This window comes from Opisthocomus hoazin, chromosome 9, assembly GCF_030867145.1.
Source record: "Opisthocomus hoazin isolate bOpiHoa1 chromosome 9, bOpiHoa1.hap1, whole genome shotgun sequence".
In the NCBI taxonomy this organism is placed as follows: Eukaryota; Metazoa; Chordata; class Aves; order Opisthocomiformes; family Opisthocomidae; genus Opisthocomus; species Opisthocomus hoazin.
In genome coordinates, this window is record NC_134422.1 from 11,370,446 (window position 1) to 11,395,125 (window position 24,680).

General features: G+C 48.3%; 1 protein-coding gene and 1 long non-coding RNA gene across 2 annotated transcripts; one reads left to right on the top strand and one right to left on the bottom strand.

The window, feature by feature from the left end:
• Positions 1-3,983: 3,983 nt before the first annotated feature.
• LOC104338209 (glycerol-3-phosphate dehydrogenase [NAD(+)], cytoplasmic) lies at positions 3,984-20,531 on the bottom strand. Its single transcript, XM_075430438.1, has 8 exons — positions 20,378-20,531; positions 15,113-15,290; positions 13,006-13,146; positions 11,168-11,306; positions 9,513-9,625; positions 7,704-7,937; positions 7,447-7,553; positions 3,984-6,148 (listed from the first exon to the last, which is right to left on the bottom strand). The coding sequence occupies exons 1-8, from the start codon at positions 20,416-20,418 to the stop codon at positions 6,052-6,054; spliced, it is 1,050 nt and encodes a 349-aa protein (XP_075286553.1). The 5' UTR covers positions 20,419-20,531; the 3' UTR covers positions 3,984-6,051.
• A 1,103-nt stretch (positions 20,532-21,634) lies between these two features.
• LOC142362386 (uncharacterized) lies at positions 21,635-24,680 on the top strand. Its single transcript, XR_012765023.1, has 3 exons — positions 21,635-21,737; positions 21,953-22,068; positions 24,473-24,680. It is a non-coding gene; the product is annotated as an uncharacterized LOC142362386 (long non-coding RNA).

The window sequence follows — 24,680 nt, forward strand, 5'->3', positions numbered from 1 at the left end:
TTTTTTTTTTTTTTTTTTTTTTTTTTTTTGACACAGTAACAAGATCCACTGTGCCAACTGTGTTAGACTACCTGGCAGCTCGGTCAAGATTTGAAAGGAGAACTCTTCTGTAATAGAACCAAGGGTTGTTTTTTTGTCATGTCCTCTGTGTGACTGGTAGCAAAGCATCCTCAAACTGGAAATATACCTCAGTGGTTTAGTCAAAAGCCATGTGAAAAACAGTTGTTATCACTGCTGATAACCCAGACCTAAACAGGTGTGGGAACTTTTCTGTTTGTTTTGTCAATTCTTACTATTTATGGGGGGTAGAAGTACTGTAATGGCACAGAACAGGGGCTGGCGGTTGTCTCCACAGCTGGAGTCTGCGGCTTGGAGGTTTCACAGAATTCGTGGTAGCTTGCGGTAAAGCGGCTAATTCTTGGGGTTCGCTTACACCTGCCTACATGCACAAAGCGGGATTTCAGACTGGTAACCAAGACAACTGTCTAGAAATCCCATTCTCATTTAGCATGTGCCAGTTCTACTGTGAAATTTAATACGTCAAATGTGTGAATATTCTCAGAGTAATTTGCTAGGCAAATACATTTCAGTACTGACGCCCAGTCTGTAAAATTGGGATAGGCTTTCTGATTATTTTAATTATGTGTATTTGTTTCTGGAGTAATGGCATTATTATTTTTTAAGTAGTCTGAAAATCAATGCAGCTGCTCTCACTTCTTGTTCAAGGGCAAACCAGTAGCGATGGCAGCTATAATCTTACAGGACCATATTGACTTCTCTAGACCAAAAACTATATTGCATGTGTGAGGAAAAGTCTACTCTGTCTTCCCCCCAGCTTTTCTTGGACTGATAAATACTATTGATTATTTGAGTGTTTGTAACAAGTTGAGAATCAGACATTTTGAACCACACGAGGGCACACCTTGGTACAAAATTAATCACTTTATGGACAATATATATGAGAGGAAGGAAATGAGCAAAACCTGTCTAGCTAAGGGCACCTGCTCTGCAGTACGCTTGTAAGGATGTTTTTATTTGTTTCTGCCTCATTTATAATGTGTTACAAATAATCCTGTTTGGAGTAAAACAAGTTCTTATGTGGTCCAATCCATTGTCTGTCCTGTTGGGATAGCTTTCATTTTTGGAAAAGGGTTGAACTTGAGGGAGCAGATGTGCCCAGTGCACTGAAAAATGCAAATAGAGGGAGAAAGATGATGTTACTCTGCATCTTAAATGTGCTGCGGTGTTAGAATTGTCAGTGACTAGGCTCTCTTTTGAAAGTGATGGGTAAGGGGATGGAAAGGCTGTGGAGTAAGATTTCTTTAGCTACAGTCAAACCTGCTCAATAATAAGACTTCCATTGTAATTGTAAGAAAAACTTTGTGCCTATTGGAGTCTTTTTTTTTTCTTTCTTTCTTTTTTTTAATTTAAAGAAACTGTTACAAAACTGCCGAGGTGAGTAAGCTGCAACCTAAAACTGACTGAAGGCATCGCAGTTGCGAGAGAGCCTTGCACTGGGCTAATTCCCCTTCTTAACTGCAGCTTAGTTTGCTTGAAATTATATGAGGCCTAGGGTAGCCTTAAGTGGGTGTTTCTGAGAAGCAATACAAATTAGGAATCAAATGCTTTAAATGTGTACAAGTTTGAATTAAGGAACACTCAGATTAATAAGTGAACACTGATTATTTTAATCTATGTGCAGTCAGCAGTCGGTGTAAGTGGATTCCTTGAAAACTTCAGAGGTTTGAGAATACGCCGTAGGTCCCAGCGGTTGATAGTGTATTGTTTGTCTGTTGTGCAATAATACAGTTTCAATGGTACCACTCTGCAGCAATGCTTTTGATACTTGAAAAGAAATTATTGGTTATTTTTTCTTACTGTGAAATATTTGCACTGTCTGAACTTTCTGGTTAACTTTATAACTGTTAAACTTTTTTACTGATGTTAATTTATTGTGCGCGGTGTTTGGTGTGCTAGTCTCCTGTCTGTGTAAGCGTGGAATTTGTCATATTTAAGTGAATTTTTTTATCTTCTGCGCAGTTATTTATCTTGAGGGCTTTTCTTCTTTTATTCTCCCTTCTTGAGAAGGAGCTGAAAGATGGCTTAAAAAGTCGATGCTTGCCTACTTCTGAATTGTGTGCGTTAATTATCGAGAGGCTGTAGCGCATTGTGCCGACAGGGAAAAGTCGATCTGCCTGTCGGAGCTCGTGTGGTCAGTGAGTAGCCGCACCAGTGAATCCAGTGAAGTAAAACTGCTGCTGCCTTAATAATCTGAGATTTCAGTTGTAATTTCTTCAAGGTGCAGCCCTTCAGCTGGCTGTGAACTGCAGAACTGGACGTGACTGTGGGGAGTCGGGGAGGGAAGGTGCTTGAGCGGGCAGAACCCAACGCGTTGTCTCGCGTTGGCAGCTGTGGCCGTGTTGGAACGCCCAAGGCACGCGTCGAGTCCGATTTAAAGCGAGGAGGAGTTGTCAGAAAGTGCATCCGAGTAAAGCTGACTACCTCAGTTCTGTTTCTTTGAGTGAAGCTTCTAGCCTGTTGTGAACTTCCAAATCCTAAAATGTCTCAGGTTTTTAAGAGCAACAGAAGTCTAGTTGGAAGCAGAAGCCATTTTAGAGTGTAGAACACAGCTGAAATTGCAGCTTAAACCGATCAGTTATGTAGCCTTCGGTGTAGTTTCCCTGTAAAAGTTGGTGTTGGTTTAAATAAACACTGAATTTGCAGGCAGTTGCTTGAAGTGCCCTGCATATTCGGTGGCAAGTTCATCCTGTTGCCTCTCTTACGCGTGACAGCTCTGGAATGCAGCCCGGGCACGCCTCGGTGCTTTCAGCGGTGCAGGCAGGGCAGCAGGAGCCTGGGAGCAGTGCTGAGAGGCAAACCGGTTGCCTCGTCTGTAGCGGAAGCATTTTCGGTGTGTGTCCACCGTTCGCACGTTTTAAAAGCGCTCCCTGGTTGCTTACAGAAGTATGTGAGTCTTGGGGTCTTTTTTTACCCTGGTAGTTCAGCTCTGTAGGGTTTCAATTAGAAGTCGAGGCAAGTTGTTCTTTGGAAGAAATTCTTCACCATGAGGGTGGTGAGGCCCTGGCCCAGGTTGCCCAGAGAAGCTGTGGCTGCCCCCTCCCTGGCAGGGTTCAAGGCCAGGTTGGATGGAGCTCTGAGCAACCTGGTCTGGTGGAAGGTGTCCCTGCCCATGGCAGGGGGGTTGGAACCAGATGATCTTTAAGGTCCCTTCCAACCCAAACCATTCTATGATTTTTCTAGTGTTTCAAACAGCTGTAAGGAGGAAGGACAGCTTTTGGCTGCAGTAACATTACGTAAAAAAGCAGGCAATTCATTGCTCTTGAAATGAGTGGAGGTCCCGGGTGACTGTCACAGCCTTGGCCTTAGGTTAATTACCGAAAGAGAATTTTGACCCCCGTTAATTGACTGTCAGTCCAGTGCAGCGTGTCCTTTCTGCTGAGCGCTAGGAAATGGGTAAGACTGGTGTCGCTCAGGGGCAGACGTCCCCCCGGCCCCTTACCAGGGCTGGTTTTAGATCCTCCTGTCCTGCACCTCTTCCCGCTGGGATGTGTGTTGGTGCAGAAGGCGCATGTCCTGTCTCCTCACGGCCACCCGGGCCGTGGAGGTCTCTCCCCTGCCAGCACAGGGTTGCAGGTGCCTGTGGGCACATCTCGCCCGTCGGGTTGGGGCCCGTAGTGACTTACCCTGGAGACAGAGCAGCTGGCTGGAGAGGGCTGCCGGAGCTTGAACGCGCGTCTCCCGTTTTGGTACGGAACGTAAATATAGAACAAACTATTTTACGTAGATTTTGACTGAATTGAGATATAAGGGCTAATTTTTGTTATTTATGGAGTAAAAAATTCCTTCTTTTACTGTGTAAAAAAAGGTATGTCATACAAAAGAAGAAAACATTGTTCATCAATAAAGCGTCTGTAGAAAATTGGCTCTTCTTGTCCTGTTCTTTGAGAGCTGACAATTATTAACTGCAGGAGTAAGTGCAGTCAGGGACCGCCATTACAACAGTCATTTATTTTGTGAGAATTTTGAAAAATGAACTTACATCAAGTCTGCACATTGGTCACTATATTAAACTGTTATTTGATACACTTTGAATGTAAAATGTTCTTTATTATTATTAGCGCATACGTGACTTACCAGAAGTTCAGCCTGCCGGCGACGTTCCCGAATTCTCTATCCCATCCTCAGGTATGTGATACTTAAAAATTACGCAGTATTTGAGTCTTTCCATTTGATCTGGAAGATCACAGGTCCCTGTGGCCGCGCGATTCCCGTTTGGGCGGGAGGAATGCTGGTGCTGCCCCGCGGAGCCCCGAGCCGAGGGCCGGGACCGGGCGCGGGGCTGGAGGGGCCGAGCGCCCTTCAGGGCTGCTGCGCAGGGCTCAGCCGTGCCCCGGCCCCTCCGCCTCCTGCCCCAGCCGGCTGTGCCAGCTGCCACACCCAGATGTGCACAACAGATTAATAATTACAATACACTTATATACGTATATGTTACTCTGATGGAATGTGAAAGACACAACACCACTCCTCTGAAATGCAGAGTGGAGGTGGTTTTATAATCTATCATTTCCCCCCGCCCCAAGCCAGATGTCAGCAAATACACAGAGGTTAAAAAAACCCTACTTCCCTTCCCCTCTGCTATTTTGGAAAATCAGCTAAAGCAAAGCAAAAGTAGGTTACTCGTCCTTTCTGTTCGCCTTGTCTCAACATAGGAGCCTTTCAAAAGGGTATTAAAGCTTATAAAATGCGCCACTGTTCATTTCATAGATGGCTTTAACTCTGAAAAACATCAGGTATGTAAAGTGACCCAGGTACCGCTGTAAGGTTTAAAAACGTCTGTGTTTCCAAAACGAACGCCATTGGCAGTAAAATGAAGCACCCTGGCCTACGAACCAGCCTGTGTTTCAAACTCCGAAGCAGACGGCGCTCCCTCCTGCAGTGTGAGATGCGGTGGTTACCCCGCGGCGCGGCCGGAGCAGGGCCCTGGCTGCAGTCCGGGAAGGCGGGGAGCTGCGCTGGCGTCGCCCCCGGGGAGATTCCCGGTGGAGGCAGGATGCAGCCGGTTTCCAATGCAGTTTTACAGGATTTCTGTGCGTCTGTAGCGGTCACTGTCATGCGTGTATAAAAAGTCCAGCATCACAGAGGGGCTTGCACTGCTGCGCGTTCCATCCTCAGCGCACCAGCACTGCCCCAGCTGAGAGCCGAGGTGCGCGTTACCCTCCCGTTCCCCCCCAGCCAGTCCCAGCTGATGACTGCGACTTGCTGGGGAATCCTGACACTAGCATAAATGTCTGTGGTTATTCCGTTTTTTTCCCCCTGTATTTCAGCAGAGTACAGCAAGTATAACAAAGGTCAGGCTACTGCTCAGGCTTCGGAGTGTGCTGAATTTAAACCAACCCAAAATCCCTCCAAAGCCCTTCTTTCCCCCCCCGCCCCGCCCCTCCTGCTGCTCTCTTTGTACATCTGAACATTCACGTGGGTCCAAGCACAGCACCAATGCCTGTTCTTACAAAGAGCCTACGCTGGGAAACGCAGGAAGGACTAACTGTCATAAAACAGAAAATGTTTTTGAGGGGAATTACGGCAACCTGCTGCTCGCCCACGTGATCGCATCTCATTGCTGTTAGACTTTTTTATTTTGCTGTAATTTTTCTGTTTGGATGAGTTCTTCAATTTTTCTGCATCTTGTGCTGTTCTGTAAGTGATATCAGTAGGCAAAATGTTGAGGTTCACAGGAATTAGGCTGAGTTCTTCTGATGGAAATGAAGAGGGGAACTGCTTTCAATCGACAAGAAAGTAGTTCTGGGCAAATGCCGCATGACTAAAATCAAATACTGTTAAACTGTACGTTCGTTTCCTGTTCCTTGGGTATAACGAAATGAAAGGCAGATTTTTACCCCCAGAATGAGGATACCGAAATACATTCTCTGTTGCTTTTACAGCAAGTGTGGTCACGCAGCCTGTGGCTCTACTTTATTTGTGGCCAGACGTCCTGGGAGGATGCGAACGTGGCCAGGTGAGGAGCGGGGATCTCTACAGGTGCTCTGGGTGGTTCTGCAGGCAGGCGATGAAATCATGGAGCGAGTGACCCTCGTAGCAGATTTTGTAGATGGTTGTAAATAATGGAAATCTGAAAGAAGCGCATAGCAATGAAAATAGTTTTTAAAGTTTATATAAACTTTCCCATTCCATTTATAAGGAAAAATTTTTTTTGTTTGTTTTGTTACATTAGAAGTGGAAAATTTGTCTCTCTTTATAATTTTAACTTGGAGGTGCCTTTACTGGAAGGCTACATAGGGCAACTAGGAGGAGCTAGGGGCAATTCTTGGGGGTGACAGCAGAGAAGAGCTGTTCTGGAGACAAAATTCCTATCCAGTATTTTTTGTTTACAAAAAATCTTGAATTGCATAGCCTCTTTTTCCTCCTGTGTGCGGAAGGCATGTATTGTTTGTACTCATTACTGACATCTAAAAGACTAAAAAGAATGGAAATGTCTAATGATTTTCTTTCCCTGGCTTAAATGGTTCTTTCGCTTCTGCGAGCTGGCCGAGTCATTATGTGGATGAAACACGAGTCCGCTGAATGACCTGGAGCTGGGTGTGTAACGCAGTGCAGTTACAGGCTGCTTATTAGACCAAGTTTTGATTTAAAGTTCACGTCCTGTCAGAATGAGCTTTTCTCTCATTTTTGAAAGATAATGCTACTCAAATATTCTCTATCTGTTATCATTCTAATAGGGTTGGGGTTTTTTTAAAGCATTCATTTAGCAGTGTTCGACCTCTCGGTACTGCTGATGCAGCAGAGGGAATGGGATGGAGGGAAGTTTAGCCTTTCTGTCGTGTAAACTCAGACAAAGGTTTCAGATTATAAATAATCTTACATCACCCCAAACAATCACAGAGGTGTTTTTTATCTCAGCATTACCTGTGGCACTAACGCACTGGTATCAGCACTTATTACCTATCCAACGCGTATAGAAATTTTGTTTAGGAGTACGCTCCTGCATTTCATACTGAGCTAACCTAGGTAACGTTTGCACAGAGAGCACCACGGCTGCATGCTGCGACGGTGACCCACGGAGAGCAGGGAACCCCTTGGCCCAGAGACCGTGTCTGCAGGCTGGCTCTGTGCATGGTCTTGCTGAGGGGGACGGGGATGGCTGGGGAGCTCCCTTGGGTTAGTTTGGGTTTGTTTTGCTTCCTACATGCCCGTGGCTTGTTTCTCCTCACGCTGTTTAGCCTTCCTCCCGTTCTACTGACCACAGCAAGGAGGAGTCAGGGGAAGCTGAGCTCTAACGGTGGCCCAAGACGTAGAAAGCAGCTGTTGCAGAAATGAACAAGATAATTCAACGGAAGTACCATTAAGGCCGTTGGAAATCACTCATCATTTCTTGTTGATTCAGCTGTTTGTTTAAATCAAAGCACTTACTTATCGAGCATATTTGTCTGTTTCAGGATCTTGTAGACTTCGGCTGAGGTCTGAGGACCCTGCAGCTTTTGTCCGTTCAGCATCTCATTCTCCAGTTCCTCGATGGACTAGAAGAGAGGAGACCGATTACCTGGATCGGAGGGGATACTGCTGCGAAACCAGCAGCTATCGAGCAGGTAATCAGCTAACGATGCCTTTGCAAAAGACAGAAGGATTTCTTGATGCATTAGTGTAAAATATTTCAAAATTCTCCTTACTTTTCCTGTGCGAGCAAAGGCTTCTGCTACTTTTCTGTTGCGTCCTCCGTAGCAGGTAGTGATTAGATCAGCGACGCCGCAGCTTTCCAGAAACGTGGCTGTTGACACGGGTCCCCTGCAGAACATCTTGGCAAAGGCCACCATTTCCATCAGGCCCAGGCGTATAACTGCTGCCTTCGTATTATCGCCAAAGTTCAGGCCGTCGCAGAAGCCAGCGCCCACCGCTACGATGTTCTGAAAGCAGGTCGGGGCGAAACACAGAGGAGGAAAGGAAACGGTCAGGCAAGACCTGCGGTTTATCAGCACGCGCTGAGCTCTAAGAAATCCCACAAATCTCTCTTCACCCCATTCACCAGAAGAAGGTTCCATTTCCCAGGGCCGTGAGTTTATGCTGTGAAGAAGGTGGACAGCTAATTACCGTTGAACAGAAGTAGCTGGGCTTCTGGAAGATTATTAGAAAGGATCCTCTGTTATCCCAGTGGGCAAAAATCAAAGCAGTTGGCTTAATATAGTGATATTGCAATCACGCAGCGTGCATGCAATTAAAGTTCTGGTTTTCTGCTGGTTCCAAGCTGGGACTCGCTGACCTTTCTGGCTGAACTATTTAAAATCTCCCACAGGGAGTCACACCTTTCTAGGTCTTCTCTGTGGACCTTTAATTTCAACAGGCACGGGTTCTACGTACAGACGCTGCCGTAGATCAAATGTTGGTTTCCCCTGCAAAAACGGTCAGTAAAATTGCCCTTCTCTACAGCTCTAAACAAATCTCTCGGGATCCGAAACACCTTCAGAGCTCCTCACCGCTGTCCTGCACACCTCCCTTCCCACCTCCCAACTCCTAGCCCTGAAGAAGTCCCCAAACAAGGGTAGCTCACTGTACAGTAACACGGCACCTCGTAGTGCTGTTGAAGGGTTCGCTCCAGGCATGCATGCGCCCCAGCGCGGATTATTATTGTTTTGGGTTGTTTTTTTTTAGCGAAGGCAGTCCCAAAGCAATGATTTCACAAAGAGCAAAGATCTCCCACAAAGCAGAAACAACCGCTTTCCCCTCTGGGCCTGCCCCCTTTTCCAGTCCGTGGCCAAAAGCAAAACGGGGGGGTATTTGGTTTTGTAGGTGAAGAAACTCCTCGTTTCGTACGTAAGGTTAAGCAGGACCAGTTCCTTCTCAGCCAGTAAGCCCCCCTCCTCCAAGGAAAGGTCAATTACTGAAGTACAAATGACTGAATGTATAAAAAAGTACACAGGGTCACAGGCTGGAGTCACTTCCGGCACATCGAAAAGCAAACTCCGAATCTCACCCCGGTGCCCTCTCATTGGAAACCTGGTGATTTTGGTTCTGTTTCTGATCCAGCCCGGGATCTCGACGTGGGCACGGTGGAATGTCGCACAGACGCGCTGCCGACACAGAGCATCGCTTCTGATGCAAACTTTCTAGCAGGTTACTACTTGAACCATGGAAATAAGTTATTAGTGGGAGCTGCTATATGTAGTAAGAGTCTTTGTTCCATGTGCTTACAGCACGTAGACAAGAAAATACAGTGGGCTAAATTCTGCCCACAGAAGCAGAGGTACCTCTAGTAAAATGAGGATAAAATGCAACTGTTTTGAGATGCTTTGCCAGCAGCTATATTTTTAAGTAAATTTTCCTTTTTTTACAGGTTGGAAAACTGGCATGCGAACGACATGCCTCGTCTGTGCTCACTCAGTCACACGGTGGCAGGACTCCCATGACACCCTGTGGCTTACAGAAGACGCAGGTGAGGGCAGAATGTGGCCCTAATAAAAACATTTGGGTTTGAAATCACTCACTTTTAAGGCTCCACAAATCTCAACTGTATCGGAGTCCAGCACCACGGTAATCCTGAAATTGGGGGTCTGCATTAATTCTTTAAAGATTTCCCCTTGTTTTTCATTTTTGCACCCTGTGGGAAGGAAGGAGGAAAGTTCGAGCGTTTGCAGCGTTTCGAGTACACACAATTAACTGAGACCTGAAATAAGGTCCCAGGGACCACTTTAGGTTTCGTGGTCCCAGTGACTGGGTGTTGCTAACCAAGCGATTTGCGTGGCAGCCGTTCCTTTGTACAGCACAACGGTACAATTTCTGCTTTGAAAAGGTAAAGCGGTGTCATTGCTAAGTATTATTGTGGGGTGTGAATGATTAGTGCCTAATTAATCCCCGCCTATAGGGAGCTGCGCAGGTGATGAAGCTGAACGCTGGCACTGCTGGGACATTTTTGTTTCCAGTTCTACGGAGGTCACGTATCGTGTCATTACAGTGCTCGCCCCAGCTACCGAGAGGCAGGGCAGAGAGCCCTCCACAGCACAGGGGCTGAGGTTCGCCGTTACCCAGAGAGCCCCTGGCCAGCTGGGAAAAGACTTCTGGATGCAGTTTCACTTAATTTTTATACAGCTTGGTTTTCTTCAAGGAGAGCTCAGCAGGGAGTTCTACTAGCCTGAGGCACCACGCTCTGGTAGCTGTGGGGTTTCTGGCCCATTTTGTGAGAAACTTTGGGTTTGCTTCTCATTCTCCCCAGTAACTGATGCTGGGGGATACCCAGTCTCTCTGGGGTGGCTGTTTCTGGGCTACGGGGCCCAGAGGACCAACGCAAGAGCTCTTTGCACAGCCATTATCACAGCATGGCTTCAGACCAAGCCAGCAGAAGTTAAACTCCCTGCAAGAAAATGAATATTGCTCAACTCTCCCAATCGTGTCTGGTCCTACTTGTGCCTAGCTGCCCTGCCAGCGACAAACGCTCAGCTGGTGCAGTGTTCGCTGTTGCTGCAACATTTGTAAGGCAAAGGAACAGTATTACAAAAACTTTTGGTTTTTTGCCTTCCCTAGCTATGAAAGGACGTAACTTTAATTTCGACTGACTTTAAAAATCAATGGGTTTTAAAAACTGCTGGATGGACTTCCCAGGTCAGGACAGACCCCGTTCTGGGAGGATCTGAGGCTATGCCTTGGCAAGCAGCCTGCATGGGAGGGAGGAACAGAATGTTATGGCGCGGGGGTTGTTTTGTTTCTTGGGGTTCTGTCAAAGAAAGAAATTTGAAGATGGAGAAATACACCTTGGGGAGCATGAGGACCTACAAGCGCCTGCTCACACTTCTCTATCTAGACAGTATAGTGTATCAGCCACCGATGTGCTCAGTGTTGAGCTGCGCAGACACAAAAGGTGGCTCTTGCCAACCTACAGAGACAGGATTAAGCTGTAATTTTTTAATGGATTAAATTAGCTCTCAGCACTGAAACCCGCTCTCCGTTTGGATCTGATGCTGCCAGCACCGAACTCCCTGGAAATAACGCAGCCTCCCTAAAGGAGCTGAGTGGGCACCGCGCCCGCCGCACCACTCGGGACCCGTCGCACGCCCCTGCTTCTCCCTCCGGAGGTTCTCCCATCGCCCAGCCACAGGTGACCTTAAACCACAGCGCGCGCCTCGGATTTGCTCTTTGCAATAGTTACCAATGGTGGTTTCACAGAACTTCTCATCTGCCACTTCTTTGGCTATGTTGGCCCCCATAAGCACGCTGATTTCTATTTGCAGTTTCTCTCGAATGAGGTCAGATATGAGCTGCAGGCCTTCAGGGCCCTCATCGATCCCCTGAATAAAAGACGACAGTCAAAGCCAAGTTCTTGGCATAGGAAAAATCATAGAATCATAGAATGGTTGGGGTTGGAAGGGACCTTAAAGCTCATCTGGTTCCAACCTCCCTGACATGAGCAGGGACATCTTCCACCAGACCAGGCTGCTCAGAGCTCCATCCAACCTGGCCTTGAACCCTTCCAGGGAGGGGGCATCAACAGCTTCTCTGGGCAACCCGTGCCAGTGTTTCACCACCCTCATGGTGAAGAATTTCTTCCTGATATCTAATCCAAATCTGCCCTCTTTTAGTTTAGAGCCATTCCCCCTTGTCCTATCACTACACACCCTTGCGAAAAGTCCCTCTCCACCCTGCCTGTAGGCCCCTTCAGGTACTGGAAGGCTGTTCTAAGGTCACCCCGGAGCCTTCTCTTCTCCAGGCTGAACAGCCCCAACTCCCTCAGCCTGTCCTCATAGGAGAGGTGCTCCAGCCCTCTGATCATCTTCATGGCCCTCCTCTGGACCCGCTCCAACACATCCATGTCCTTCCTATGTTGGGGGCTCCAGAGCTGGATGCAGCAGAAGGTGTCCTATTGCCTGCAGCTCTCTAGTTTTAATTGGAAGGATTTGGGTCTTACACTCACTACCATCAGCCGTTAATACAGCTGCTCTGGGTTTGTACTTTGATAACTTGCAAATTCAAGCTAAGTTCAGGGAGAAGATAGCGACAGCCGAGGTAATGCTGCAAGAGGCCTCACGTCCAGTGCTGCTGTCCTGAGGCCTTCTTTGATGCTGTATTTTTCCTTTGTGCTAAATTTCTGCAGTACAGAACCAGACTTCTAAATTAAGCCTACAAGCAGCTGCTGTTTTGCAAGATCTAAGTATTAATCCAAGTGCTTCATTGGTATTAAGCAGTATACTGAATTGTCTTGGGGCTTTTTCTTAAGCTAAAGAAAGAAGTAACTTTGCAGGAATTTCCTTCCTCTCCCACCCTCCTCTCCTCTGTGTACTGCTGCTTCTGGCAGAATTTCCATAGGAGAGGGAAAAAAAAGGGGAAGAGCTGGTACTGCAGTCTGAAAACTTGAATTACATTTATTTCATTACAACTTTAAATTGGATATTTCCTGCAATGCAATCAAAAGAAGAAGCGGTAGACTATATTCCTATGCTTTGCCTCTGGCTTTTAGTTTGAGATTCTCTTAAAATATTAATTCCTTTTACGATTATGATAATCTGGTACCTCTAACCTTAGAAAAAGATTCCTCAGTTCGCACCAGACTGAAATCGCTTCAGTTCTGCAGAATCATTAGTGTTACTGTGCCGTTTTAATGCCGTCAGGAACAGCTTCAGCGCACGCCTGGATGAGGCCCTTCGACCCGGCGCTCTCTCCAGTGAGGAGTCGGTCGAGGCTGTAGCCTGACCAGCGTTTTCCCCAGCAGCAGCACCAGCTCACGCAGCCCTCCTGCCCGTTTTCACCCCTGTGCTGGCCCACGCGGGCACCGCTCCAGGCTGGAGATGGCTGGCAGAGACGGCTGCCCTGAGCCCAGCTGGGCTGCCCCATCCTTTCCTCTCCATGGCCACGCGAGCAGCAGAAGGGCTTGGCAGAGGCTGGGTCAGTCCGAACTCTCGCAGACCGAAATGCTCGCTGGAGCTCCTGCCCTGAAGCTGAAGCTACGTATTTACACCCTACAGGCTGAGTCTTGCCGAGATGACAACTTACCTTGATCAGGGAAATCCCAAAAGTCCCGGATTTTATCTGGCCTGCAATCTGATCGCAGATTCGTCCAATAAATTGATGTGGCAGAACAAACACTAAAATGTCCGCTCCGTTTGTTGCTTCGACCACGTCCGGCACAGCCACCTGGGACAAGAGTGACAACTGAGACGAGCCCCAGGGAGGAATCCTCATACCTTGCAAGATACCAGCGTGCTGAAGCCATTGCAGATGCGCTGCAAATATCCTTAATTTTAGCTGGCACTGTTCTGTAGCTGCTAGCTGTTCACATGAAGAACTGCAGCTATCTTCTGAAATATCCAAAGCAGCCTAACTTTTTTAGGATTGGCTTTTATTTTATTTTATTTTATTTTATTTTATTTTATTTTATTTTATTTTATTTTATTTTATTTTATTTTATTTTATTTTATTTTATTTTATTTTATTTCTGATTTGCCTCCCAGCCCTGTGTGGATACTCTGGGGAAGATGATATGCTTTCTAAACCTGCACTGTCCTGGCAAGCCCCTTTGCTGGCTCAGGTTCTTCAGGTGGTTCCTGAAGATACTGAGCAACCCCATATGGTTCTGCTTGAATGAGCGGCAGCACTGGGGAGCCCGGGAGCAAACCGGGCTGGTGAGACAGAGCCTCTTCTGGCAGTCTTTACTTTCCATAGGTCACCAGCTGAGAGTTACTCAGGGAGAAAGTACACCAACAGGCAGATTATCATCATCTTTGGGGGGTATGTGTCTTTGTTTTAAATATATAGTAACTTGACTAATAGTTACAAAAACCTATACAACATGCTTAATAACTAGCAAGCTGTTTCTTCCTCCAAATGCTAGCATTACTCGGAACAATTCAAGCCAGGCTACGGAGGCAATGGCAGATTTGACCGTGCTATCACAGGCAGTTTACAACCAGAGAAAACATTGCCCTGGGACGCAGCCTTGGAGCACACAGCCTGGAAGCAAGCAGGATTCCCAGCAGGAGAGCCAGAACTGCTGCCGGCAAGGCTGCTTCTCCAGGAAAACGGCAAAGCGGGAGCAGGGCAGAGGCTGGCAGCGCTGTACAGGCAGTGCTCCTGTATTTCCAAAAAGTCGCAGAGCAATGCAAGGGAAAAATCAGTTGGGCTATTTTTTTTTTTCCCCTCAGTCAGCGTTGGCGGTGTGAGAGTCCCTGCAGGCTTCACTGCAACCACCTGATTTCTGCTGGTCAGGCCTCAGACTTTGCTACAGACAGGACGAGGCTAATCTCCAGCGACAATGACAAGCCTGTTGATCTACTAGAGGGCTGTAAAAACAACAGTGACAAGTCAATTGTAACCCAGGAGAACTGCGTGCCAAGTTCAAACCACGGGAGTGCAAATATGCAACTGCAGCACTAAATAGAGTACTAAATATAACCACTCTCCAAGCAAGGAGACCCACCACGTGCAGCATTGTAACTTCCTTTCACAACTGCAACTGTTCCAGAAACGCGGCGCTGCTTTCTTTTATTCACGAAATAGTGGCATTTGGCAAAATCCTGAGCAGCCAAAACCCCTTACTTTGCTTGGTTCAGTAGCATTAAATTATCTATGCTGATTAGAGATGCATAACTTGGTATTTTAAATGTTCATGAAAATGAAATACCTTATTTTTGGTGGAATTTACAGCACTATTAATTATAGCAGTGTGTTGCTATCCTGAAATCACTGAGGAGCCAACAGCTCATTACTCATCTCCTTGTAAGCCACAGTTGTTAGCCGTGCTGTTGATTTCTGTTTTGGAAGAAGGGAGAGCAGTAGCTTTCCCTTTTTCCCCAGAAGATGCTGTGGGTTTGAGAAATCTCAGCTCTGTGTAGACTGATCTCTGCCTGCCATTCCTAGAGTTACGCTGATTTCTGCTGGAGAGGAGGAGGGTGCGTTACCAGCATCTGACACCGCTGGGTGTGACACGAGACAAGCAGGAGTCACAGAAGTGAGTTATATTCGCGCGTACTTAGAATATTGGAGCGAGTTAGGTGGCAAACCAGAATGAAGCAGTGAATTATTTCCTAATTTTAATTTTTCCAGATGTTGCCTCCCTTATAAAAAATAACACTATTGCAGTAATTTTTTTTTTCCAACTTACCACATTGTGGGGTAACTTGTATCCAGGCAGATATTTAACGTTTTCGTGTTCCTGGTTGATTATTTCTGAGAGTTTTCTTCCATTGATGATCTCTTCAAATACCCACATCTTGACAGTAGGATCAAATCTGTTGGACTTCTGGACATTTTTGCCAATGATTCTTGCTATGGCTGATCCCCTTTAAAAAGAAAAACTGAAATAACTAATAGGAAACAAACAGCTTTATTGTGAATTGGAAACACAAATGACTTTAAACATAATAACTCACAGAAGGCCTGTGCTATAAAGCTTTGCAGGTGCTTGCTACATTTATCAGAACGCTTTATCCACAACCCTCCATCAAAACGGCTGATGGAGGTTTAAAACCACAGAAAGCAGAACCAGAGAAAACATAACTGTCATAAGGGATCTGAAGTCATATCAAAGACTACAGAGTGGGAGTGTGATATACCATCAACAGCACTAGCACTAAAAATACAGTATCAGGGATTAAAACTACTCTTGCTCCTCAGATAATTCTTTTTTTCTAAAGACCAACAGATGTAAATAATCCAGGTAGCAAAGTGCTGCTGAACGATCTTGCTGGGACAGTCTTTGTGCACCTCGTCTAAAATAGATGTATCCCACTTTCCTACCAATAACCAAACAGTTGCAATAAGGATTTTACGTAAGAGCTAAATCCTCAGAAATTGTTCTTTTCTTTAAAAAAAACCCCAAAACTTCAACCTGATGGTTTCTCATTAGTTGTTCCAATTATCACTGTACCAGGATCTGTAACGGTTGCAGCCTAAGGATATTTTAACTACCGGCCTTACTATTCTTCAGTCATGCTGAGCATTTTTTAATCTTGGTTTAGACAATCGTTTTATTTCCCCGTCCACCACTGCAGCCTTGCAAACATTCACTTATTTTCTTGGCAAGAGGGAATAAAAAACCCTACAGAAAATACTGAAAGTATTGCTTAACGCCCTTTCAATTATATGGGGAGGACGGGTGATTATTTTTACTCCTTTCTTCCCTCTTTCCATTTTAATGCTACTTGAATCTTTCAAGTACTGGCTATTTTACTAACACAACTGAAAGGGGAGCTCGAGTTGCAACACTCTTGTCCTCTGACCCACTTGTAACACACCTGCAATGAGGATTTAGCTGTGGTGTGTCTTCTGGAACTGATAAAGGTCTCAAGTACATCCGAGACGAAGTCCAGGTAGGTCTGTGCCATCAGTGGCTCAAAGGCAAACCAAGCTGTACCTGGCTCTCCTTGGCTCAGCCGTGTTTTTCATGCAACAGGTTTGCACAAGGCTGAATTGCTCAATGAGTAATAAAAGAATAAGGGCTTCATCTTAATCTTTAAAGATAAAGAAATCCTACTGAGATCAGGTTTCACTTTGCTGAGTGTTGACTATATGCTATAACTTGAGCTGCTGCAATGCTTTTTTGGTTGTTTCTTTGTTTGGTTTGGGTTTTTCTTTTTCTTTTTTTTAAAGGGATGATTGGTTTTGGTCCTTTAAAATATTTAGAGAAATGTTTTAGGGGTGAACCTTTGCTGTAAGAGTTCTGCTTTTTTTTGAAAGAAAGGCATGCAGTCCTACCATATGTTCATATTTATTTAAAACTACTTACGTTCTGGTTCTCTTGCCCTGCTATCAACAGAGAGCACAATCACAGCCTGAGCTGAGGATGCATTGTAGCTCAACGCAAGAAATGTGTATGAAGAAGAAAAGTTATTTTTATGGCTAAACCTGAGATCTAAAGTCATTGTCCAGGTTGCGCTGGAGACTCCAGTCGGAGGCGATAGCCTCTGTTTTACTCAGTCCATTTAAAAACCAGCCTTGGGAAGAAGAATTGCTTTGTCTGTGAAGGTGGTGACCGGTACGCGACACAGGCTTTGCAGAAGAGGGTTGCTTATGCAAACAAACCCAAGGACGCTCACGTAGAAAGACTTTGCCATGTGTTTTTTTTTTTTTCTTCGCCAAAAATTCAATTTAGTGAAGATTAATAGAAGGCAGAGTACTCCACTTAGACAATTTTTAAAAGTAAGCGAAAACTGCCAATCAGATTTTTTTCCCCCGTTCTGTTAATTCCTGTTGGAAGTGATTTACATATTGCTCAGAAAAAGAACACTTTTATCTGGAGATTTCCTATCAGTGTAATGGGAAAGCTTTGATGTAGAATAACTCAAATAAGATCCATTATTTACATATGTGACTATGAAAGTGTTTGAGCCATACATCAAAACTGGTGAGAACCGGAGCTGCAGGGACCCCGTGAAGCAGCCGGTCCCTTCCCTGTGCAGAGGGCAGTCACACAGACTGACGCTGTTCCGAAGAGTTTTTCTGAGGAGGTCTTAAAGACCTCAGCAGATGCAGATCTCTTCCCTTCCCCAAGCAGCTCATCCCAGGGCTTTGCTATCCTTAGCGTAGAAAGATTGTCCTCACTTTTAACTGAAATCTGTCTTACTGCAGTTTAAGCCCATTTCTTTTCTAGGTGGGTACAATATTATTTCTCTCCTTTACGTGCTTGAAGATGACGATGCCTTCCTCCAGTCTCTTTCTTAGCCAGCCACCCCAAATTTTTTAAATTCTAGTGTTGCTCGGGTTGGCAGGGACCATGAGAGGTCTGCAAAGTGGGAACACCACTGAGTCCAGACTGGGTTGCTCACAGTTTTGTTCAGTCGAGTCTTGAAAACTCTCCAAGGACCACCTCCTCTCTGGGCAACCTGCCAAAATGCTTTACTATTCTCATAGGGTTTGGGGTTTTTTTTCCTCCTCTCTTTATATACTGAGTAAGAACCTCCCCTGGTTCAGTTTATGACCACTGGCTCTTGTTTTCCTTCCGTACACCTCCATAAAAAGCCTGGCCATGTGTCCATGCTGAAGACAAGGACTTAGTTCAAGCTGGATCTTCGCTGAGGACCCTGGACCTCAAACGAATCTAAGATTGGGAGAGCTTTTGGATTCTGAAGGGTCAGGAAGTGAATTAAACCTCTATTTTTAAAAACAGGTAACTGAACCATGATTAATGTAAACACAAATCCTCCTGCACCTGGCTGGCAAGCGCAAAACGCGGTGCAGCACTTCCTTCGCTTCACCACATCACTCCTGAGTCTCCTGGCAGTGTTGACTTAGTAAGTCCCTGTGACCTGCTGAACTTCTGCAGCTGACACGAGCTGTTGCAACATGCTCCGTCACGTGCCAGCCACGTTTCTGAGCTGCAGGAAAGACTCAAGAGCAGTTATCTGAACTGTCACCCAAATATTCAGGAGGAACATAAGAAAAAAATGTTTGTCAAAGATAAACATTCTGTTTCTATGTTGTTCTAAGACAACCTGTTCTGCCACGGAGCCTAGGAACGGCTGTGATTTAAACATCAGAGCACAATGTTTGTCTCACCCCCAAAGATTTTACCATCTATGTATATGGTAGGAAACAAGGTACGGGCACAGGTAGACAGGCAGTAGGAGTAAGTAGATGGCACTGAATGAGCTGGGGTCTCTCTGTCTCCATAGCATAACTCTTCCAAAGTTTGTAGGTACACCTCGTGAAAAAAGAGAACTCCCTAACGTACAGATCTGAAGGAAGACAACTAAGTGGCTTTGGAGAATGTCTTGCGGCAAGGGGACAACCTGGGAAAGGCAGGAGGTGCTTGCTTGAGGACACAGCAAGAGAATGCTTACAAATGCCTATAAATATCTCAAGGGTGGGTGTCAAGAGGATGGGGCCAGACTCTTTCCAGTGGTGCCCAGCACCAGGACAAGGGGCAACGGGCACAAACTGAAGCATAGGAAGTTCCGTCTGAACATGAGGAAGAACTTCTTCCCTCTGAGGGTGACGGAGCACTGGCACAGGCTGCCCAGGGAGGCTGTGGAGTCTCCTTCTCTGGAGATATTCAAGACCCACCTGGACAAGGTCCTGTGCAGCCTGCTGTAGGTGGGCCTGCTTGGGCAGGGGGGTTGGACTGGGTGCCCCACAGAGGTCCCTTCCAACCCCTACCATTCTGTGATTCTGTGATTCTGTAATGATGAAGGCTGTCACTGTGGGATGGCCACAGGTAAAAGCTGACTCGCAGCTGTGGCTGTTGAGGGGCTTGGGAGTCACAACCAGCTGTCTGCACAAGCTTGGATGCCTGGGGTTGAGGTGAGGGAGAAGAGGGCGGCCAGGGAGGGATGCAAACCCTAGAATGACATGGTGAAAGTGCCAGTTGGGGCAACGCTGGTGCAGAAATGACGGGGCAGGGCTGCATCCGTCGGGGCCAGAAAAAGCCAGATGCGTGATGATGAGCTCCCGAAGAAGGCTTAGCTGTGCAGGTACGTGTGAAAGGCTGTATCTGAGAGCTGCCACGCACAAAGAGCATGCGGCTGGGGGCTCAGAACGCAGCGGACTGGTGTTGCCAGGCAGGAAGGCAGAGCGCCGTGCTTTAACCGTGCTGTGCTCTCAGCACCTGACAGGCAGCCACTCCCTCACCTATTGATTATTTTTGGCATTTGCTTCCACTTAGCTGTCAGATATTGTAAAAATCTCAAGGAGGCTGTGCAAAAACAATCCGCAGAACTACCTGGAGGCTGCGTTTGCTCATCCCAAGCGCATGCACATACACGTTGGTCTGTTTGTTTGTAACAAACCGCAAGAAAAGGAAGATGCACAGCCCAGTGAGACGGGGTTTCCTGACTCCAGACAGGGTCTGTCAGACCCGCGGAGCTCGGGAGAGCGGGGCTTTTGTTCAGGCTAGCACGGCCTGGGCAGCAGCAACCACGCTCTTGTGAACGGGGGTAAGGATCCACAGGGGACCTGAGAGCCGCCTCCGCCCCCAGACGCGGAGCGACGCGCGGAGCGGGATGGAAGCGCAAGGTGCCAGAGCCGCGGCTTCCCAAGCACCCCGCGCCCGGCTCCTTCCAGGGAACGCCAGCAGCATCCCGGCTCTCCGCGCCCCGCGTCCTGCCCCAGCCACGCACCGGGGCTCGGCTCTGCGCCCCGCCGCCCCGTCCCCGGGCCTTGAACCGCTCGTACGGCGCGGGGGCGGGGGTCGGGACCGCGGGGACCCCCGCCCCACACACCCCCCGCCCGGCTGCCCCCGGCCCCGCCGCTCCCCGCACTGCACCTGTTGCGGGGCGCGGCGCGGGGGGGAGAAAACAAGGAAGGAAGGGGAAAAGGGGAGGAAAAACAGGAAAGAAACGAGAAAAAAAAGGATGGGTGGGGGAGGGAGGAGGGCGGAGGGGAGGCGGGAGGGGCGGAGGGTGCCCCCCCCCCCCTGCGCTGCGGCACTCACCAGTTCCCCGAGCCGACGATGCAGACGCGGAGCGGCGACATGCTGCGGGCTGGCCCCCCGCTCCCCGCCCGGCGATGCTGCTGGCGGCTCCGCTCGGCTCGGCCCGGCCTCTCCCGGCTCCGCTCGGCCCCTCCCGGGCCGGCCCCCGGCGCCTGCGGGAGGGAGGGAAGGGAGGGGAGGGAGGGGCGGCCGTGAGCGGGCGGCGGCCCGGCGGCAGTGCCCCCCCCCCAGCCCCCGGGCTGCTCCCCGGGGTCGGTCCCTGCCCTGCAGTGGCGGGGACCGGGGGGGCCCAGAGCCCCGGCGGGGGGGGGAGCTCTGCGGTGGGCGAGGTGGCGGGGGCAGGGGTGTCCGCCGGGCCGTGAGGAGCCCCGCGGGGTCCCCGGACGGGCGCTTAAATTCCTCCGACAGACGAGGAGCGCGGCAGGGAGCGGTGATGAGCGCGTCTGCGGAGCCCATTTGGCTGGTCAGTGGTGGGCTGTATGGCGGCTCTTAACACGGGGCATCGCATCAAAGTTATCTGCAAGGAAGGCTGCAATGGAGCGTCGCCCCTTTTCCCCTCCACGGCCGAACCGCTCATAACGCCCTGCGGTCGCCACATTTTACCTCCCAGCCCTCCACCGCGCCCCGGCTCCCCTCCACAGCAGCCTTTCCCCCCGTCCCTGAGCCGAGAGCTGCGTTTGCCACGGTCCCCGTGCCTGCACTCCTGGCTCCCCTCGCCCTGCCGTGCCCCGGCTGGGGTCGGTGGGTTCGGCGGTGGCCGAGCTGCCCTCGCCCCGGGGGTCCCTGGCTTCAGGGGTCTCTGGCTCCGAGCGGCGAGGAGGCCTGAGCCCGTGGTCTGCGGAGGAAGGCTGGCTGCCAGCCCACCAGCAGCCCGTGGGTGCTTTTGGAGGTATGCGTATGCTCAGCCGTCAGCTTCATCGGCTCTGCTGCTTGGTGCATCCCGAGGGCAGTGAGAGTGTCTGGGGACACAACAAGCAAAATCCTGCAAAATCATGTCTTAAGAAAACGACCAGGACAGGTTCCCTAAAGGAAGGTGCAGCTGGGAGCCTGGGGGTGTGTGAAGCCTGGTGTGGAGCTCCGAGAAAAGAGGCATTGCCCACGTGCACAGCGTGAGCACAGCTGAGGCACAAGAGCTTTTCCCTGGTTCCAAGTGCATTTCCTCTGGTCTCCTGCTTGTTCAGTCCACTCCTGCTGATTTCCTCTTTCCCTGGCTGTATAGCTCCTCTTGGCTCTCTCTTTCCTTTAGCTTATTCTCTGCTCCATGAAGAAGATCCACTGTGGAGGTGAGGAGGAGCCATCGTTCTTCCGGCCCTGTTCAGCCCCCAAGACTTCCCTGCTTGCTGCAAGCTCCTCTGTCCTGGTGAGTCCCCAGGTCCCGAGGGGAGGGGATGCTCACTGAAGCACTGGCTTCTGCAACTGATGCACGTCACAGATGTCCCTAGTCTATATAGTTCATAAGTACTGCAAACTGTAATCGTTTCATCTAAACTAATATGGAAGCTTTTAATTATAAAGGGGAACTCTCTCGGTTCGGTGGCCCCTGGGATGATGGACTGATGTGCCCTCCATGTTCAGGTTGCAGTGACCATTTGGTCAGCACATGGAAGCTGGCAGGGGTGAGGTTGGCAGGGAACGAGCAGGCAGATGGATACGGCAGCCCTTGTGAAGAGCCGAGGACGCAGCCTGGGACTGTGAGTACATGCCTTAGCTTACACATCTGTGACACTAACTGGCCGTGGAAGTCTGTAACTCGTGCTGCTGCTGAGCTGTCCTCTGGATTCGTGCAGTCGCTGCTCCGTGGGGATGGACAGGAGAGCGTTCGCTCACAAAGGCCTGTCCCAGGCGGTCTGCAGGCAGTTTTACACGGCAGGTTTGGATGTCAAGGCTGTCTCAGTGGCAGTGTTGTGTGGGGACACAGCATGGCCCAGAGAAATGGGTCCTTTGGCAGATTCCAGAGCCCCGGCACCATATAGCACACACTGGCGGGTGCTGACGACTGTTGTTTTATCAGGCAAGGAGAAGGATTTGTTCTTTCCCACAAAGGCACGATGTTTGTTTTTCACATAAGCCCATGAGCACAACTGCTCAAGCGTGAGTCATTACTGACTGACAGACATAAAAGCTCAGTCTGCTTAAAGGGGAGAATAAATACAACTCTCTTAAGGCCACCCCCCACCCAAGCTCACCTGATCTTCCGCACCTAATGGGTCATGCACGTGTCAGCAGCTGGAGATCGCACAGCCGAACAGTTTTCCTCTGCGTAGCAGCTCCTGCAAACAGAAAAACCTCACTGTCAGTGCTGCAAAGCCAGAGCAGCCGATGGGAATTTTTTTCTAAGCCAGGTGTGGCTCTTCCTAGGGTGGCAATCAGGTCTCTGAACACCCTGAAAAATGTGACTGGGTAATGCCAGACTCGGCAGGCAAAGGATGGGCAGGGAGGAGAGGTGGGACAGGGGACTCTGCAGAGAGGGACCTGAGGGCCAGGTAAAGGGCAGTACGCTCTGCCCTACGGTATAGACACAGCCATTGCGCGCGTTGCTCCCTTGGCCGCGGGTTGGTGTTTGGGCACCCTACACTGTTGAGTGCGAAGCCAGGTGAGTGTGGGACAAGGCCAGTCCTCCTTCACCAGGCAAGCCAGAGCTGGGCCTGGAAGGGCACTCTCTGCCCAGTTCTTGCCACCAGCTCACAGCCTTATCGTGCTCTGTCTTAAAATTGGTTAGGTTTTTTTGCCCCCTATTCTCCTACTGAGAAGCTGTTTGAGACCATTACTCTTTGCACAGTGAGAGCCCTTCTTCTCCTTTCGTATCCAGTTTATGCCTATATCCAATTTATGGCTGTCTGCTCTAGCACAAGCTCTGTCTATAAATGTGAATGATTCTTCTCCCCGGGTGCTTATTCTCCCCCTCTGCTGGCCTTAAACACCGATTGTATTTACAAGAGAGGAATCAGGTCCTTTCTCAGCGTTTATTTTGCCAAGCTCAGCAAGACACGCTTTCCTATCTCCTCTTTTTTCTTCCTCTGATTATCCGGATTGCCCTTCTCTGTACCTGTTCCAGCACGAATTCAGGCTTGGTGAACACCAATAACCTGAATGATGCCCTAAAATCTCAGTGGAATGTTACCAGGTGCCTTGTATATATTTACTCATTGCTCCTGGAAATATGAGGCTTGCTACATGTAAGACTGCATTTATGTTTCTAATAACTACATCAGGCATGTGGTTCTTCCTCTTCCATTGTTCACAGAAGATAAATTTTCATAACCAGCAGAAGTTTTATCAATCTCTCAGTGCATGTCCCTGCATTTTATGCTGTTACATTTCATCCATGTCTGTTACTAGGGCAGAACAATCATATAATTCTTCCTGTAGGATTTCCTCTCTACTGAAAATGTCTCCCAACTTTGTCATTAGCAAATTTCATTACCCCACTTGTCATTTTTTGTGCCAAGCTAACTAATGGAATGATTCAGTAAGGCCGATTCCTCCAGTCCCGTAATTTTGCTATCATCAGCCCCACCAGCAGTTTTCACCCCCAATACTGTATTCCTTTGGCATTTTATAGTGTTTATGTTAATCCTCATCTTCTTGAGTTTAACTAATAATTTTACAGGTAATACCACATCAAATGCTTTGCCAAAGTCCAGCTTGATAAGATTTATTAGTTTTCCTTTGTCTGCAAATGCAATTATCTTATCGAAGAAAGATATCGGGCTCGTCTACACATAACACACCTATCTTGCACTTTAACCCCTTTTCTGCTTCCCTCCACGTCTTTGGTTACTCATGGCTAACATTTGCTCTAAAAAGCCTATAGATTTCAGTGATGGAGATTATTCAGTCTTCAGAAGTGAAGGGTAAAGAGCTCTTGAGTTTTGTGGCTGCACTGCATGCAGTAATTTCCACATCCATGCCCTTTAGCCCATTAACTGTGCTGCCTCTGCTCTCTGGGGTTACATTTTCTTCCATATGGAAACTGAAGTAACGTATTCCGTTAGCTTTTAGGTATCTACCCTGCCGTTCTTGTTGGTGATCCCTTGTTTTCTTTGTAATCATGCAGCTAAAAACCTTTCTTTCTTGTTTTGCTTCCCTGTGCAGGTCTGATTTGTTTAGATTTTGAGCTGATTCCAATGGGATCGTGGGGTGCATCAAGAAGAGTGTGGCCAGCAGGACGAGGGAGGTTCTCCTTCCCCTCTACACTGCCCTGGTGAGGCCCCATCTGGAGTACTCTGTCCAGTTCTGGGCTCCCCAGTTCAAGAAAGATGAAGAGCTACTGGAGAGAGTCCAGCAGAGGGCTACAAGGATG